This window comes from Geotrypetes seraphini, chromosome 4, assembly GCF_902459505.1.
Source record: "Geotrypetes seraphini chromosome 4, aGeoSer1.1, whole genome shotgun sequence".
NCBI classification, from domain to species: Eukaryota; Metazoa; Chordata; class Amphibia; order Gymnophiona; family Dermophiidae; genus Geotrypetes; species Geotrypetes seraphini.
In genome coordinates, this window is record NC_047087.1 from 246,223,187 (window position 1) to 246,243,369 (window position 20,183).

The window sequence follows — 20,183 nt, forward strand, 5'->3', positions numbered from 1 at the left end:
TTTATCATGTTGGCAGGCAAGGTAGATAGAGGGAATTGCAATAGTCCAGTAGACCTAAGACTAGGGATTGGACAATTAGCCTGAATTGTGCTGGGTCGAAGAATTTTCTTATTTTACGTAGATTTCTCATAATTAAAAAAGCTTTCTGGGATGTTTTATTGATTTGGGACTGCATTGTGCAGCATCTGTCTATCGTTACTCCTAGGAGTTTGAGTTCGGGCTGTATTGAGTATTTGGTGTTTTTAATTTTCAGTTTTGTAATGGGGGGAGTTTTGGCCTTTTCGAGCAGAAGGAATTTTGTTTTATCTGAGTTTAGTTTCAGTTTGTGGTCTACCATCCATTTTTCCACTGCATCTAGGGTTATTTCCAGTTTTGCTGTAGTGGTGGGCTCTGATGGGTCGAAGGGGAGGAGTATGGTGATGTCATCTGCGTAGCTGAAGGATGTAACATTTAAGTTATCTAAAGTGGCTCCAAGGGAGGAAATAAAGAGGTTGAAGAGCGTAGGTGATAGAGGTGATCCTTTTATGAAGTCTAGGGTGGGCTATTAACGAAGGCATCATTTTTCTCTTCCATCCTGCTCCCCTGTGATGTCCAGATCTTACCTCTCCTTGCTGTTATGGCACTTGGCCAATGTGGGGCCTTGAGCACTTGCACATGTTTTCATAGCATGGGTTGGACCATGGTTCTGATTTGATATTATTGGACTTTACCCTGTAGGATCTTGATTTGAGGAATCCTTGGAACCAATTGTAGACCTTGCCTGAGATCCCAATGGCGTCAAGTATCTGTAGCAGTATGGAGTGGTCGACCAGGTCACATGCTGCAGAGAGGTCAAGTTGGATTAGCATCATCTTTTTGCCTTTGCTAATTTGCTGTCGAGCTGTGTCTAGTAGTGTTACAAGTAGTGTTTCTGTGCTGTGGTTGGTTCAAAATCCTGATTGTGAGGGGTGAAGTAGGTTATGGTCTTCCAGGTAGTTGGTGAGGTATTGTGCAACTAGACCTTCTATTATTTTTACGTATATTGGTATTGAAGCGATTGGTCTGTAGTTGGAGGGGTTATCTATTGGACCTTTGTGGTCTTTCATGATTGGGGTGATTATGATCTCTCCAAGGTCTTGAGGGAATTGACCTTCTGTTAATGTGGTTTGAATCCATAGCATAAGGTTGGCTCTGAATGTGGTGGAGGAGTTTGATAACAGGTAGGTGGGGCAGTTATTTAGGTGCTTGGCTGTATTTTTTGTAGAGTCGATTCATATCCGACCAATGTAATACGGGGAAGACTGTCCAGCTTCTGTCTGCAGCGATGGCTTCTCCTGTTGAAGGGTTTGTTGTTTTCCTGTCGAGGTGGGTGTGAGTATTGTTGAATGTGGTTCTGATCTTGGTGATCTTATTTTTGAAATGATCTGCTAGTTGGATAGCTGTCGGTGGGTGGTTTCCTTGTGTAGCTAGGTGAGGTTTGATGTCGGTGAGATTCTTTACTAGAGAGGCGGAGCTTACCTAAGATGGCGGATTGGGAGTAGCTGCGGAGAAGCCGTCGTGCTCATGGTGCTGATTTCCTGAGAGTGATGGTAAAAAGAAAGTCAAAACTTCGGGTGTTCCCCGTTGAGGCAGCGGCACCACTGGGTCCGATGGACGTCTTCGTAGAGCGCGGCTCACGAACGCCACAACCGGAGGGTGCCACAGCTGGAGAGACTGCACAGGCTGTGGTGCAGGATCTCTCCTTTGAGGCTGTTATTCTGTCTCCGGACGAGCGAAGACCGCCTAGCTGTCCCGCTGCGATGGAGGAGTCGATTGCTGACTCACTGGCTCGAGATGCCCTCTTGCTGTCCTCTCCGTTTGGGAGGACTGACCCTGGAAGGGGGGAGGAAGTGTTTTCAAGATCACAGCAAGCGGTGAGGAGTTCACAGCAAGCCTAAGGAGACTCTTCAAGTTCTTTGGCGGCTACAGGTATTTCAGTAGCCCAAGAAAATCTTTTGATAAAAGAAGTGGTATCTGGCTCGATGGGCATTGCAGGGATTCCTGGAACTGAGATTGTTCCCTTGCAAAGGCCCAAGGTAATTACAATGGAATCCATATGGGAGGCCATATCCAATATGCAAACTTTACTGGGGAGTCAAATTCAACAATTATCTTTGAGTTGCACTACTGTTATATCGGAAAATTTGGAACTTAAAGATAAAGTTACAAGTCTGGAAAATAAAATGAGTGACATTGAGCCTAAAGTAAAAACTTTGGAAGTACAAGCCCAGACTTGGATTAAGAACAGTGCTAGTTTGCACTTTAAACAAGAAATGCTGGAAAATTCTGTTAGAAGATGTAATCTTTGGATCATTAATTTTCCAAAAGTACAAACAATAACTGCCCTAGTTATGTTTAAAAAATATTTGTCAGAAATTTTGAAGGTACCAGAAACTTCATACCCACCTCTCACAAAAATATATTACCTGCCAACGAGAGTTAAATCTCAAAATCCAAATCAACAGAATTTATCTGTTGATAGTTTGGATTTAACACATTTTCTAGAGAGGTCGGATACGGAGAATCAGGTCCCTGCTACATTAATAGTACAGTTTGCAATTGACTCAGACAGGGATTGGCTGCTTAAAATGTTTTTTAAGCATAGAGATGTTCCATTTATGACAAATATAATTAGGATGTACCCTGATGTATCTCGCTCGACCCAGAAAAGAAGAAAACAATTCTTAATATTGAGACCACAGGCTGTTCAGCTAGGGGTGACCTTTGTCCTAAGATATCCCTGTAAATGCGTTTTGACATATGGGGGGAATAGATATGTATTTTATGATTCACAGCAGTTATCTAAATTTATTTCTGATAGAGAGTCTTCATGAGCTTCCTTGTTCTCTTGTTAAGCTCAAAATATTGGTTCAAGAGCACTCAAAACGCCTATCTTTTTTTGCCTTATTCTAATTGCCTTGATGACTTATTTCAGTCTTTTTCATCAGCCTCGTCTCCAAAATTGTGGACTAATAATGCGATGTATATTTTGATATTCTTTAGCTGTTTGGAATTTTGATTTAATTTCAATTTACACTGCATGTTTTCTTTTATTGACCTGTAATTATTGTTAATTATTAAAATTATAAATAAAGAAATTAAAAAAAAAGAGATTCTTTACTAGATTGAATAGCTTTTTTGTGTCTAGGGTTTCCGTGCCTATCATTTTGGAGTAGTAGGCTTTCCGTTTTTCCTTAAGTTTGTTCTTGTATTGGTTGATTTGAGTTCTCCATGCTGTTTTTGTGTGTTCTAGGCTCTTTTTTTTCCATTCTCTTTCTAGTTGTCTGCAGAGTTTTTTTAGTTGGAGAAGTTCAGTGTCGAACCATTTGTCTGACGGTCTGCAGATTCTGGATTTTGATTTTTCAGGAGCTAGCTCATTCAGGATGGTTTCGCTTACAGTACGCCATTGTGTTATGAATTCGTTGGGGGCTATATTGGTGATTGCGGGGTCTGCTTTGTCCCAGAATGTGGAGGGTTCGATTTTTTGGCGTGTTTTGAAGGAGGTTTTGGGAGGGGGTTGCTTGTTATTGCGTTGAGCCCAATTGATGTTAAAGGTATATTTGTAGTGATCTGACCAGAGGGAGGGGTGCCAGGCCCCATTTGAGATGTGGATTTCGGGATTGTGAGTGTGTTGGGACATGTATGCAGCGCCATCTAGTTGGTGGCCTTTTTCGTGTGTGGCTGTTATAGGGGAAAACACCCTCCAGGAATTCAAGATAAAGTTAGACAGGGTCCTGCTGAACCAAAACGTATGCAGGTAAGGCTAGTCTCAGTTAGGGCACTGGTCTTTGATCTAAGGGCCACTGCGTGAGCGGACTCCTGGGCACGATGGCAGCAGCATTTCTTATGTTCTTACTCCAGAGCCTTCATCCTATGACCTTTCATTACAGAGTTTCCTTTCAAATGAAAGAGACTCGAGTCATGCACATTTATATTACGTAGGTATTTAAATGTTTCTATCATATCTCCCCTGTCCCGCCTTTCCTCCAAAGTATACAGATTGTGATCTTTAAGTCTATCTCTATACGCCATGTGAAAAGATAATGCAGTCTTGAAGTCTCAGGGAGATAGTGACTGCAGGATCAACTCAGAGCCCCTTGACTGTAATGAAGCTTTACTATTGAGAGTTAAAAACTTCCCCAGCATGCCTTGCTTCTGGTGAGATGTATCGCACTATCAAAATTTATAAGCGATGTTCAATTAAAAAAGAGGGACAAACAACATGTTATGGTGGACAAAGACTCAGAGGACACCGATTAAACTCGGAGGACACCGATTAAACAACGAGGTACAAAAGGGAAGCGGGAAGAACTACAATAATTATAGGAAAAAGAACATAAAAGGGGAAAACATCCAATTGGGGAATGCCTGTTGAGAAAAACGAAAAGCAACTGGTGACATACCAAGAGGCCTCAAATGAGTTTTAAGATCCAAATGCGTCTTTAAACAGAAAACCTCTTAATTTTTCTTTGAATCTGTCTAGGATTTTTTTCCTCCCTCAACTGTGCCAATAACAAATTCCAAATTTGAGGGACTGTGACAGAAAATGGTGGCCCGCTCTTCCGGAGTCTGTCATAGGGGACAACACCCTCCAGGGATTCAAGACAAAATTAGACAAGTTCCTGTTGAACCAGAACGTACCCAGGTAGGGCTAGTCTCAGATAGGGCGTTGGTCTTTGACCAGAGGGCCGCCGCGTGAGCGGACTGCTCGGCACGATGGACCACAGGTCTGACCCAGCAGCGGCAATTCTTATGTTCTTATCTTGAGTTGGTGAAATGACACAGGGGGATCCAGTGGAAGAACAAGAAATTAATTATAATACTATCTATGACCTTTAGGTCAAAGATTACAGACAAAGGTTATTTGAGCCAACTAATACAATTGCATGCCATAGGATGGCAGTATAACACAAATATACAGAATACAAGATACCTGGACCAAATAGGTCTCTGAAAGTCACAATAAATTTCATATTGTTTTTCAGGGCACAGTAACTGCTTTCACCACATTCTCTGGCAACAAATTCCAGAATTTAATTTCACATTGAGTGAAGAAATGTTTTCTCCGGTTTGTTTTAAATTTTCTACTTAGTAGCATCATTGCATGCCCTCTCATCCTAGTATTTTTGGAAAGAGTAAACAAGCGATTCACATCTACCTAGGCTTATATATATGCTCTGTAATGTTGGTTTTTTTTATTTTTTTTATAATAGTCTCTACCATTTTGCCCAGCACTGATATCAGACTCACCAGTCTATAATTTCCGAGATCACCATCTGGAGCCCTTTTTAAAAACTGGTGTTACAATGGCCACCCTCCTGTCTTCCGGTACCATGCTAGATTTTAAAGATAAATTACTAACAATAGCTCTGCAAGTTCATTTTTCCAATTCTATCAGTACTTTGGGATGTATACCATCCAGTCCAGACAATTTGCTACTCTTCAGTTTATCAAATTGCCCCATTACATCTTCCAGTGTCACAGAGATTTGTGTCACTTGCTTTGACTTATCAGCATTTAATACAATTCTAGCACTGGTATCTCCTCCACATCTTCAGTGAAGACCGAAGCAAAGAATTCATTTAATCTCTTCACTATGGCCTGAGTACCCCTTTTACCCCTCAATCATCTAGTGATCCAACTGATTCTTTTACTGATGTCTTGTCTCTAATATACCTAAAAAAGTTTTTACTATGTGATTATGGAACTTATTTTCAAAGCACTTAGATACACCTATGGCACTTTGTGTATCTAAATGCTTTGAAAATTAGCCTCTTTGCCTCCAATGCAATCTTCTTTTCAAGGTCTGTCTTTGTCTTCCTGATCAGCGTCTTGCAGTTGACTTGCCAATCCTTATGCTGTTTCCTATTATTTTCAGCTGAGTCCTTCTTCCACTTTCTGAAAGATTTTCTTTTAGCTCAATTAGCTTCCTTCATCTTACTTATTAATCATGCTGGTAGCCATTTGGTCTTCCTTCCTCTTTTTTAATATATTAAATTTTGTAGGGCTGATCCAGGATGGTATTTTTGAATAACATTCACACCTAATGTACAATTGTGACCTTTGCAGTTGCTCCTCTAAGTTTCTTTTTTACCATTCTCCTCATGTTATCATAGCCTCCTTTTAAAAGTTAAATTGTATTAGATACCCTGTGTATATTTCAGAGATTATATCAAATCTGATCATGTTATGATCACTGTCATCAAGCGGCCACAGCACCATTACTCCCCGCACCAAATCATGTACTTCACTAAAGACTAGGTCTAGAATTGCTTCACCAATTGTCAGTTTCTAAACCAGCTCCTTCATAAAGGAGTCCTTGGTTTCATAAAGGAAATTTACCTCCCTAGTATGCCCTGGTATTACAGTTACCCCGTCAATATTGGGGTAGTTGAAATTACTATATTCAAAAGAGAAAGAACATCTCCCCAAACCATAGAATAAAACAAAAATATGCTAAGTCAATGTCATAAGAACATAAGAACATAAGCAGTGCCTCCGCCGGGTCAGACCATAGGTCCATCATGCCCAGCAGTCCGCTCCCGCGGCGGCCCAAACCTGTCTGAATCACCAGAAGGGGCCCCCTTGCCACCTTGGTTTCCCATTTAAGTCCTATCTTCCCATCGAAGTCCTAACCCTCCAGTCTTGCACATGCACGACCTGGTCGGGTTTCTATACTTATTTCCTGGATACTTCTCTCAGTATCCCACGATCCCTTTATCCCTCAGGAATCCGTCCAATCCCTGTTTGAATCCCTGTACCGTACTCTGCCTGACCACTTCCTCCGGTAGCGCATTCCAAGTGTCCACGACCCTTTGGGTGAAAAAAAACTTCCTTGCATTTGTCTTGAACCTATCTCCCTTCAGTTTCTCCGAATGCCCCCTCGTACCTGTTGTCCCCTTCAGTCTGAAGAATCTGTCCCTATCCACCCTCTCTATGCCTCTCATGATCTTGAAGGTCTCTATCATATCTCCCCTGAGCCTCCTTTTTTCCAGAGAGAAGAGCCCCAGCCTATCCAACCTCTCGGCGTATGGGCAGTGTTCCAGCCCTCTTACCAGTTTCGTTGCTCTCCTTTGGACTCTCTCAAGTACCGCCATGTCCTTCTTGAGGTATGGCGACCAATACTGAACGCAGTATTCCAGATGTGGACGCACCATCGCTCGATACAATGGCATGATGACTTCCCGCGTCCTGGTTGTGATGCCCCTCTTTATGATGCCCAGCATCCTGTTGGCTTTTTTCGAGGCTGCTGCGCACTGTGCAGATGGCTTCAGTGATGCATCCACCAGCACACCCAAGTCTCTCTCAAGTCTACTGTCTCCCAACAATGCCCCCCCCAATTTGTAGTTGAACAACAGGTTCTTTTTCCCTATATGCATGACCTTGCATTTTTCCACGTTAAAGCGCATTTGCCATTTGTTTGCCCAGTCTTCCAGCTTCTCCAGGTCCCTTTGCAGGTCCTCACACTCCTCTCTGGACCTAACTCTGCCGCACAGTGTGGTATCATCTGCAAATTTTATAACCTCGCACTTTGCCTCCATTTGTCCTTATACATATAAATCCAGTTAATCAAGAGGGGCAAAAATAAAACACGAGAGAACACATGAGAAGGAAAAAATAAATGGAGAAAAAACCCTCCACTTATTCAAAACATCCAAAAATCAGAAATTCACTTTACTGGATGCAATTCCAATCCAAGTACTGTTCAGATATTGGATGTATAAAAGACTTCCTTTTGTTCAAATGAAACAAATTATAATATCAAACAAGCTATAGTTATCCAAACCCCTCTTATTCCTATATATCACCCCCTTTTACAAAACCGCAATAGCAGTTTTTAGCACAGGCAGGTGTGCTGAATGCGCTGCATTGTTCCTGACACTCATAGAGTTCCTATGTGCGTTGGGAGCAACACAGAGCATTGAGCGCACCGGCCTGCACTAAAAAGCACTATCACGGTTTCGTAAAAGGGAGGGGGGTGTATATGTGTTTATATATATATATATATATATATATATATATATTCCAAGACTATAGTCACTCCATATTTAATGAAAGTGTTTTCACTTATGCAAGTAATGCAAATTATGCAAGTGTGAATTTTTTTAACTTAGCTGGAGTATCTGGTATACTGCCACCACTGTCACACCGTTCAGACCAAACATATGCACATAGTATAAAACAATAGAAACTAAAGTGCAGCAAGGTTTTGTAGTCACCATGCACTCATTGCTGAAATATAATGTGCAGTACCTACAAAACTGTTCTGTTAATTGTATTGTGATGCCGTTAACTTTTCCTATTCCAGTGGCATTAACTCCACTATGTTATCTGATGCTTTAAGAGTTAATGCTTGGTAACTACCTCTGCATTAACTGGGAGATGCCCATTTTCCATCCTGTTTTACCTTAGCTGTTAAAAAAGGAAATTAGCATGTCAACCGTGAAAGTTCTATGATAACGGTTGGCACAGAAACCGCATTAGCTATTAGCATGTACTAACAGGCACACCAGTACAAAAACAGTTAGTATATAAGTCTCTATAATGATTATCCAGTTAATACATAATAATTCTAGTTGTCTAATATTTGATGTAAACTAAATGTAATTGTGCTTTATCCCAGGACAAGCAGGCAGCATATTCTTGACTGATGGGTGACGGCACCGACGGAGCCCCGGTACGGACAATTTTAGAGTGATTGCACTCTAAGAACTTGGAAAGTTCTAGCAGGCCGCACCGCGCACGTGCGAGTGCCTTCCCGCCCGACGGAGGCACGCGGTCCCCAGTTTCTTAGTTTCCGCGGAGCTAAGAAGACGCACGTTTCAACGGCTGTTGAAAACTTTTGTTCCTTATCGCCTTCCCGCTCGCGTAAACTTGTTCGGAAATATTATTTCCTTCTTTTGCTTTCTTTTCTTTGTTAAAAAAAAAAAAAAATAATAATAATTTTGTTTTCTTTTTCATTTTTTTGGTTTCGCCCCGGCGGGGCCTGTTGCAACCATCGAGGCCTCGGCCTTCGATTTGGCAGAAGCCGTTTTTACCTTCATGCCCCCTCAACCCGGCTTTAAGAAGTGCCAGCGGTGCGCTCGACCAATTTCACTCACAGACCTGCACAACTGGTGTCTGTAGTGTCTTGGTCCTGACCGCCGAGCGTCCACCTGCACCCGCTGTGCAACTTTAAAAAAGAGAATTCTAAAAAACCGCCAGATTCAACAGCGGTTGTTATTTGGCGCTGAGATGTCTGATTCCGCAGCACCGGCACCGACATCGGCCCCATCTCAGTCGGCACCTACTTCGTCGACACCGCGCGATACCGCGCGTCGCATCCCGCAGGTAAGCCGGCTAAGAAGCCTTCCCCATTGGAGCGTCCTCCGGTCTCAGTAGCAGCGAGTCCAGTCCTGCCGACCTCGAGGTACCCACGGAAGCGCTCCGCCCCTATTGAGGTGAGCCCCTCGACATCGGGTTCCTCATTCTCGGGGCGTAGAGTGGCACCGCAGGTACCGCAGAAGAAAAAGGCGGTACCGGTGCCTTCGCTGGACGAGCGGATTGCTGCTGTCCTGCAAGTGCAACTTAAGGAGCAGTTACAACAACTCCTTCCCGCACTTTTGACACCGAGCCTTCCAGTCCCGGTCCGGTCTGAGCCACCGGTACCGACAGTGGAGCACCCTCTTTTATCGGCATCCACTTTGTCGGTACCGGTCCACAGTGCTTCATCGACTTCGATGCCAATCTTAGCACCGGAACCGAGAGCTCAACACCAGGCGGTCCAGACTTCGGTGCCGACGCAGCATGTAACATCTCCCGGTACCGTGTCTATGAGGTTGGGTAAGTCGGTGCGCAAATCCCGACACCTGGATCCCTCCACTCCGGAGTCTCAAGACCGTAGCTCTCATATTAGGGACCCTGATTTGTGGGGTGACTCCGAAGAGCCTTTTCTGTCTGAGGGTGAGTGTTCCTCTGATGAAGAGGATCAACTTGTTGCAGATCCCTCTTCTAAACAGGATTCCACATCCTTTACCTCTTTCTTAAAAGAGATGTGTGAATCTCTTTCTATTCCCTTGGAGGCTGAGTCTAAGAAATCCAAGGCATTCCTTGATGCTCTGGACTTTGACCAGCCTCCAAGGGAATTTCTCAAACTTCCTCTCCATGACATCTTACGGGAGACCTTTTATAAAAATCTGGAGACTCCCCTGACTGTACCAGGAACTCCTCGTAAATTGGACTCCTTGTACAAAGTTATCCCCATTCCTGGTTTTGACAAACCTCAGCTCCCACATGAGTCTCTTTTGGTAGAATCCACTCTTAAGAAATCAGCAGGAGCTAATGTGTATGCCTCAGTCCCTCCTGGCAGAGAAGGAAAAGCCATGGACAAATTTGGCAAACGTTTATATCAGAATGCCATGTTAGCCAATAGGTCAGGGAATTATGCTTTTCATTTTTCCTTTTATTTAAAGCACCTCATACAAAACATGGCTGCGTTTGAAAAATATCTCCCTGACCGCAAAAAATCTGCTTTTCATGCCTGTTCTTCCTCTCTTCTCCAGTTACGAAAATTCCTAGTTAGGTCAATTTATGACACTTTTGAATTGACGTCTAGAGCCAAGGCTATGTCTGTTGCCATGCGTCGGTTGGCATGGCTCAGAGTCTCGGAGCTCGATGTAAATCATCAAGACCGCCTAGCAAATGCTCCCTGTTTAGGTGATGAGCTCTTTGGAGAGTCCATGGATTCCACTACACAAAAACTGTCTGCCCATGAGACTCGGTGGGATATTCTCCTGAAGACTAAGAAAAAGACTCCACCTGCTTGGCCTTTTCGCCAACAATCCGCCTACCAGCGCCGCTATGCTGCTCGTCCCTTGCCACCGGCTACTCAACAGCCTAGACGTCAGCGCCAACAACAGCGACAACCTGCTAGGCCAGCCCAGCAGCAACAGGTGAAGCCTCCTCCACCACAAAAGTCTACCCAACCCTTTTGACGTGGTTCTCCAAAGCATAGCCAGTATTCCACCATCTACCCATCTCCCTCGACCCATAAGAGGACGTCTTTCTTGTTACATCAGCCGTTGGGAGAACATCACATTGGATCAGTGGGTCCTCAACATCATCCGCCACGGCTACTCTCTCAACTTTCAGACACTTCCTGCACAAAGTCTGCCAAGAGAGTCTGCTTTGAACACCTCTCAGTCTTCTCTCCTTCTTCAGGAGGTTCAATCCCTCCTCCTTCTGAACACCATAGAGGAAGTTCCTCTAGATCAGAAGGGGCAGGGATTCTACTCCCGTTATTTTCTGGTTCCCAAAAAAAACAGAGGATCTCAGACCCATACTAGATCTTCGCGATCTCAACAAATGCTTGGTCAAGGAGAAATTCAAGATGCTTTCTCTGGCAACTCTTTATCCTCTTCTCCATCAAGGCGACTGGCTATGCTCCCTCGATCTCATGTACCCGTCAATCTGGCCTCCAGACAGTACCTCCGCTTCATGATCAATCATTGTCATTACCAATACAAGGTGCTGCCCTTCGGTCTTGCCTCCTCTCCGAGAGTGTTCACCAAATGTCTGATTGTGGTGGCTGCCTTTCTACGTTCCCACCACCTTCAGGTGTTTCCTTACCTGGACGATTGGTTGATAAAAACCAATTCATCTCAGACAGTACTCCTGGCCACCAACCAAACCATCCTGTTTCTACAACTTCTGGGGTTCGAGATCAATCTACCCAAGTCTCATCTCATCCCCACTCAGAGACTTCAATTCATTGGAGCGGTGCTGGACACAGTCCTCATGAGAGCGTTCCTGCCGTCCAACCGTCTTCAAACTCTTCAGTCTCTATGTCAACAGGTGCTTCCACAACGTTCCATCTCTGCTAAGCAAATGATGATACTCTTGGGTCACATGGCCTCCACAGTTCATGTCACACCCTTCGCACGTCTTCACCTGCGCATTCCTCAGTGGACCCTAGCTACCCAGTGGTCCCAAGCAACGGATCCTTGCTCACGACACATATCTGTGACATCATCTCTTCGTCAGTCTCTACAATGGTGGTTGATATCCTCGAATCTCTCCAGAGGTCTTCTGTTCCATCTACCTCCTCATCAACTTATCATCACCACCGACGCCTCCCCTTATGCCTGGGGAGCTCATTTAAACGAGTTCCAAACTCAAGGACTTTGGACAGCCCAGGAAATGAAGCATCACATCAATTTCCTGGAACTCAGAGCGATGTTTTATGCCCTCAAGGCCTTCCAACATCTTCTCTTTCCTCAAGTCCTCCTGCTGTGCACAGACAATCAAGTTGCGATGTACTACATCAACAAGCAGGGTGGGACAGGCTCTCGCCTCTTGTGCCAGGAAGCCCAGAAAATTTGGACTTGGGCCATAGATCACCAACTATTCCTGAAAGCTTGAACAAGCTGGAAGGTTCTGTCACGGGCCATAGAGTTCGAGCTATGGCAGCATCTGTAGCTTTCCTCCGTTCAACTCCTATTGAGGAAATCTGCAAGGCTGCTACTTGGTCCTCAGTTTATACTTTTACATCGCATTATTGTCTGGATGCTTTTTCCAGACAGGATGGACACTTCGGCCAATCTGTTTTGCAAAATTTGTTTTCCTAATGGCCAACCTTCCCTCCATCCCTCTTTTTGTTAGCTTGGAGGTCACCCATCAGTCAAGAATATGCTGCCTGCTTGTCCTGGGATAAAGCACAGTTACTTACCGTAACAGGTGTTATCCAGGGACAGCAGGCAGTTATTCTTGCGTCCCACCCACCTCCCCGGGTTGGCTTCTTAGCTGGCTTATCCTAACTGGGGACTGCGTGCCTCCGTCGGGCGGGAAGGCTTGCACTAAAAAGCACTATCACGGTTTCGTAAAAGGGAGGGGGGTGTATATGTGTTTATATATATATATATATATATATATATATATATATATTCCAAGACTATAGTCACTCCATATTTAATGAAAGTGTTCTCACTTATGCAAGTAATGCAAATTATGCAAGTGTGAATTTTTTTAACTTAGCTGGAGTATCTGGTATACTGCCACCACTGTCACACCGTTCTGACCAAACATATGCACATAGTATAAAACAATAGAAACTAAAGTGCAGCAAGGTTTTGTAGTCATTGCTGAAATATAATGTGCAGTACCTACAAAACTGTTCTGTTAATTGTATTGTGATGCTGTTAACTTGTCCTATTCCAGTGGCATTAACTCCACTATGTTATCTGATGCTTTAAGAGTTAATGCTTGGTAACTACCTCTGCATTAACTGGGAGATGCCCATTTTCCATCCTGTTTTACCTTAGCTGTTAAAAAGGAAATTAGCATGTCAACCGTGAAAGTTCTATGATAACGGTTGGCACAGAAACCGCATTAGCTATTAGCATGTACTAACAGGCACACCAGTACAAAAACAGTTAGTATATAAGTCTCTATAATGATTATCCAGTTAATACATAATAATTCTAGTTGTCTAATATTTGTTGTAAGCTAAATGTAATTGTGCTTTTTTGCAGGTTGAAAAAGAGAAACGTGCTGCAGAAAGCTTTGCAAAGGTATGTGATGAAAAGAAACGAGTATTTTGGTTCTTTGTAATATTTTCTAGTCTTTTAAAATGGCAACAACTTTTAGGGCTCCTTTTACAAAGCCGCGTGAGTGGTTTTAGCGCACGCAGCTTTTTAGCGCGCTCTAAACCCGCGCTACGCAGCTAGAACTAATGCCAGCTCAATGCTGGTGTTAGCATCTAGCGCGGCCGGCAGTTTAGCGCGTGCTATTACGCGCATTAAACCGCTAACGCGGCTTCATAAAAGGAGCCCTTAGTGTTTTTACATTTGTACATCTTTATATGCTTTACTGAAATGACCCAAACTAGTACTATTTACAGCTAAGAGCAAATCTTATGTTTATCTATGTGCAATTAAGCATAAAGAGTCAATGAATACCGCTTGACAAATACAAATTGACAGATTGATTTGGATCAGTTGGCAATCCACAATGAAAATACAGGTACCTGCATTCTCTCTAATAATAGCCCACCTCTAATAATGACCCACCCCTATGTTTCAGCATTGAAAAACCCTATAAATTTCAATGTAAAAAACAAATTTAAATTCTTCCAATAATAGCAACAACAGCCCCCCCTCCCCGCATACTTCCCCACCCAAATCTGCAATGATTGGATCTCTCTTCTTATCTTTTCTCATGGTTCTGGCACTGTGTCAGTGTGGGGCCTTAAGCATTCACAGATACTCAAGGCTATGAAAACATGTGCAAGTGCTCAAGGCCCCACATTGGCCAAGTGCCATAACAGCAAGGAGAGGTAAGATCTGGACATCACAGGGGAGCAGGATGGAAGAGAGAAATGATGCCTTCGTTAATAGCCCACCCTAGACTTCAGAAAAGCCATTGTTTATTGAAATTATACATTAGTTAAGGGGAGGAGGGGGAGTTTGTTGCTGAAATATTTGTATATTTAAAGAGCTTTTGTTTGATTCGTTTATGTTTAAATTCACTGTGTTGCACTGTTAATAATTGAAAACTAATAAAGATTTACAAAAAAAGAAAAGCCATTGTTTCTAATAATAGTTTGGGAGATTATCAGAGAGGTTTTAAATGTGTGTATTTGCAGATGTCTATGGAAGTTACTGCTTATCTATTTTAGCTGTCAAAAACACTTGTTTCAGAGAAGAGACTGACATAAAACTTTACATTTGGCAAAGCTTCTTGTAAAATAGTTTGGAAATTCTACTCATCCTGACTTGGATGTTTGAATTCCCTCTACATGTCCTTTTAAAAATCTGCTTTATAGTCTATAAATATAGCAAATTAAATGAGTTTAACTGATCAGATGTTCTGGCGACAGTTCCAATAAAGGTATTTAAGATGGAACAGAATGCCAGTGAAGCTTTTACAGTATATCTCCATGATGACATCATTAATTACTTCCCATGAAATCTATTATAGAATATTCCAGAAATATGCCTTCTACTTGGCAAATGGCATATGTTTCCTTGATTCTGATTATAGTGCAGGCCAGTATAGAATATGTGAGGCATTCTGAACTAGCCAACAGAGTTCTAATTTGTAGGTGCTTGCAAATTGCCCACAAATGATGGAAACATATGGTTTTCCGATAGTCTACTTGATCATACGTATCCACTAGTATTTGATTTTAGCCATTTTCCTATAGATTTTAAATGCTATGAAGTAAAACTATGTAACTGTGAAACCCTGAGTAGTTTATTATATTAAAGCCCTGTTTTGTAAAGCTTTCTAAGACCAGATACCGCAGGTTAATGGCCAAAACCACAAAAGAAAGGGATAATAAATGGACGTATGCAAACCAAAGAAGCACAGATGGCCTGAAGAACAGGGACCAACATGATCTCTATTCAAATGACCTGACATGGCCCATGTTTCGGTGAATAACTTGCGTCGGGGTAAAAATGTAGATTGTTTCAGTCACCGAACAGCTAGGAAGACTGTCTTTCATTCAAATGCATCTGTTCTGAAAAGATTTCTAGGTAGATATTCTCCCTATAGCAATTCTTAGCACAAATAGACAAGTACTGACATGCTGGTCATTTCAAGAAAGACAAGAATTAAAGCAGTCTTTCTTTCTTTTCTTGTGCTCTCAGCCAGAGCCACAACTAATATCGCAAGTATCTGCCTGTATGGCAGCTTGGATGGTGCTCTGATATCATTATTATCTTTGGGATAAAGCACACTTTTTTGGGAGGGCAGAGCTGTCACCTACTTGGCGAACGTGTTCATGCAAAATAATATTTTGCTAAAAGTTTAATTTCTGTGTGGGGTAGTGTTTTTCCAAGTTTGTAATGCTATAGCATGTTTAATAAAACTGATTAATTTTAACATAATGATGTGTTGCTAACTGTGAAGCGATAACAAGGACTGATAGTAAAAAATGAGCTGGTGTTGGAGGTATTTGATGACTGATACTGTTTTACAGAGATGTGCAGCCTCCCCCCACCCAACCCCGAAGTGCTTATTTCATTTCCTGTTTTGTACTGTTTTAATTTCATTTTATTATGTTCATATTAAAATTTATGCATGTGAAAAATGTATGTGTAATGTATGTATATCAATAAAATGAAAAAATGCATAGCTCTGTATTGTATGAACACCATTACTTTTGCATATGAGGTGAAGATATTCTCATAAAAACAAACTAAAATGAAGAAACTTGAGCTAAATATTGAACTCTATCATTATTCTGATTATATCCATCATATAGAGTTTTACTGATGAAAGCTTAGAAATGCAGACATTGGCAAAAAATGAAGACCGCATGTCCCAGCCAAGTGTATTTTTTTTTCCTGTCTATTTGAAATACTTCAGACCCTCCCTGAGATCTGACTTTGGGTTTAAACCTATTCTACTTCAGTGCTTGGAGTGCAAATGGAATCCGTTTCAATCTCATTTGGAGAAAACCATACAAGGATCACACTGTGATTGTCTTTACAACTGGAAATTGTATCTTAGCTTCAGCTTAGCTCTTTCACGCATGGATTTTGTTTCATGGGGCTCTATGAACTTTTTGCACTGTGCATTATTTCCTAATATTAGCATCAAATAATAAATCCCAGGGATCCTTCCACTCTGCATAAAGCACTGAATCATATCACATCCGGTCTTGGTGTGACAGATGCCTTTCTTTCACTGTCTTACGTAGAATGAGTGGTTGTAAAATCTATACCAAGACTTTTATTTTAAATTTTCAAAGTGTGATTCTTTATCCTCTGTTTGACCTTGCTTGAAGAGAGGAAGTTCTGACAAGAGATGATTAGAAACAGATTGAATGCCATGGATTTCAGGATATTTAGGGCCTGGTTTACAAAAAAAACCCAGGAAAAAAAAGCACTTGTACGTCGGGCCCTTAGATTGCAAAATGCAATTCTTTTCCTTATTCCTGATATGAAATCACTACTTCTTTTCCAGATCGCAAATACTGTTCAAAAGTCTAATTTGTTCTGAAAAAATACCATGGGTTGCTTGTTATTACTGCAAGATATGGAGGTCAGGCTCTCTTTCTAGAAGGACATAATCTTGTACAAACAGAGAGATCTTTGACTTTAGCCCCAGCATTTTCAGTAGCAGGAGAACAGTAAAATCATGAACAAATGAGAACATTTCTTGGAACAATTGTTTACCAATGCATTTTTAGGGAATGGTCAAAGACTGGTAATGTAGTAATATAATTTATCTTTCTTCCATTTGTCTTCAATAAATGATAATCTAGGAGCCTCCCTGCTGTAGAGGTGTGGAGGCAGAATTTAGACTCAACTTGCACATCAGAACTGAGACAGTTTGAGATGTCTCATTCCACTATAGTCAATCACACAACAGCCCCGTTTAGAGAATCACAGCTATGTGAAAGGTAGACACTGGAAATGTAGGCCAGGGTTTTAAAGACCTACATTTCCAGTTACTACCTTCTATGGGAATCATGTCTACAAAGGCACCTAAGGGCACCTAAGACCACTTCTGGTAGTCAGGACAAAGATGCTGTTTTTGGAGGCCTGAGCCTAAGGGCAACTCCATTTATTTACAATCTTTTAATTGTTTTTTTTAATCAGCACAGTCAATTACTGTGCTGATTGAACCAATTAAAACGATTAAGTTAGGTGGTGGTAGGGCGCCTACCAACACCTAATGATGCTGTTTTGAGAATTTGCTCCATGGTGTATAGATTGTGTTTAGAAACATAGAGTATGATGGCAGAAAAGGGCCATCGGCCCAACAAGTCTGCCCACTCGAAGAACCCTCCCCCCTAAGCACTTCCTCGAAGTGAACCCACATGTTTATCCCATTTTTTCTTAAAATCGAGCACGTTGCTGGCCTCAACTACCTCAAGTGGAAGATCATTCCAACAATCAATCACCCTTTCGGTGAAGAAATACTTCCTAATGTCACCATGAAATCTCCCACCCTTGATTTTTAACGGATGCCCTCTTATTGCTGTAGGTCATGTAAGGAAAAGGATGTCTTCTTCCATCTCAATACGGCCAGTAACATATTTGAACGTCTCTATCGTGTCTCCCCTCTCTCTGCGTTCCTCGAGAGAGTATAGCTGCAACTTGCCTAGATGTTCTTCATATGGGAGATCCTTGAGTCCTGAGACCAACCTAGTGGCCATTCGCTGAACCGACTCAATTCTCAGCACATCCTTTTGATAATGTGGCCTCCAAAATTGAACATAATATTCCAGATGAGGTCTCACCATGCACCTGTACAGCGGCATTACCACTTAAGGCTTTCGGCTGACAAAACTTCTTCGGATGCAACCCAGCATTTGTCTAGCCTTGGATGAAGCTTTCTCCACTTGATTGGCAGTCTTCATATCTTCACTAATGATTACTCCCAGGTCCCGTTCTGCAACAGTTCTTGTTAAGATCTCACCATTCAGAGTGTAAGCTCTGCATGGGTTTCCACTACCAAGGTGCATAGCCTTACACTTTTTGGCATTAAAACTCAGTTGCCAAATAGTAGACCAGTGTTCCAGTAAAAGTAGGTCCTGCGTCATAGTGTCGGGCACGGTAACTCCGCCCACTACGTTGCATAGTTTAGCGTCATCGGCAAATAATGCAATTTTACCTCGAAGTCCCTGAGGCAGGTCCCGTACGAAGATATTAAATAGGATTGGACCCAAGACCAAGCCCTGTGGCACTCCACTGATGACTATGTGTGTGTAGGGATTGGGTAGTAGCTATGTGTGAGAATGATCGTATGGGAATGTGCATACATTTGTATTGGTGTGGTGGGGGTGGGGGTTTATATATATATGGGAATGTGTAGAGTGGTTGCATGAAGGTTGCTTGAGTACTGAGTGTATGCGAGGGAGAGTGGGATTGTGTGTATGAGTATTGTATTTCTGTGAAGACTTGGTGCTTAAGAATGTGTAAGTGTATAGAAGTAAATTTGTGTGCTTGTAGAGCATATGGTAGCTGAGTGCCTTGATGTGATCCAGAATTGTTTGCCTCATGTGATCCTTTTCTTGTGGTATCCCATAGCTTCTCTAATTTGCTGATTGTTACAGATACAAACACAAATCAAGGCGCTGAAGCTGCTAATTGTCATTTTCAATATCTAGAGCAACCACCTCCAAGATACTTGAGGGGGAAAACATTATCGATATAACAACTAAATCCAATTTTGGACATTTTGGGGAAAAAACACATCCAAAAATAGGGTAACGAAAAATTACCATTTTCAAACCAAAGGGATCATTTTGGGGGGGATAAAAAAGTTCAAAAGAAAAATGCACACAAACAAAGCATTGGGATGTAGGAGGGGTCAGCATTCCCAGTAGACTGGCCACACAGACATCCCAGCAGAACAGTGGAGGCACTATAGTGAAGTTCACATAAAAGGTCTCAAGTACACATCTCATAATCATCTGGTTATATTGTATGTTGAGCCTTCCAAAATCTACCCAAAACTTACTGTATCTACCTGTATACCACAGCAGTAGCCCTTATGCTTGCAGGTTGTCATCTTTATGTAGGTACAGCAGGTTTTGTGTGGGATTTGGAGGGATCACACATTTCACCAGAAGTGTACTAGGTAGACTTGGACATGGGCCTGGGTCTTCATCTCTGTAGTCCACTCCCCACTAGGCTACTCCAGGAACCTGATGTTTGCTCTTATAAGCCTGATTAGAACATCTGAAGCTGTCACACAGGTTGGTTTGTACTGTTTCTTTCACATCTTTGGGCGGTGAGAGGAGGTTGATGACCACTAGAGAAGTAAGAGTGGCTTAATCGCTCCAGTGGCCATCTGTTCTGTTTGGGCACCTTTGTGGCACTTATTCGTTATTGAAACAGGCCTAGCCTAAAATATCTAATGTTTGGCCTGAACATTTTCTACAGCATTCCATTATTGCAGAAAAATGTCCTAATCATAAGCACACCCTAATCCTGCCTCAAACCATGCCCCTAACCCTCCCCCTTGAGATTTAGATGCACTGTAGATGAACTGCATAGAAAAGCATCTATTATATGGATTTCAAAAATAGTGATTTGGATGTTTTAGCAAGAAAAACATTCAAATACCACTTTCTGCTATTTTTTTGGATGATGTTTTTCTCTTTTGAAAATGAGCACCTTGGTGACTGGATAGTGTATTTACAATAATAAGAGATTCCCCTGACATAT

The 20,183-nt window shown here is 42.2% G+C and overlaps 1 protein-coding gene across 4 annotated transcripts in view; it reads left to right on the top strand.

The window, feature by feature from the left end:
• Positions 1-20,183, top strand: part of ANK3 (ankyrin 3) — a 972,780-nt gene that overhangs the window by 95,328 nt on the left and 857,269 nt on the right. For all 4 annotated transcript variants that reach the window (XM_033941649.1, XM_033941646.1, XM_033941647.1 and 1 more), the window contains exon 2: positions 13,527-13,565. In XM_033941649.1, coding sequence (XP_033797540.1) covers positions 13,527-13,565 — 39 coding nt within the window. The remainder of the gene's footprint in view (positions 1-13,526; positions 13,566-20,183) is intronic.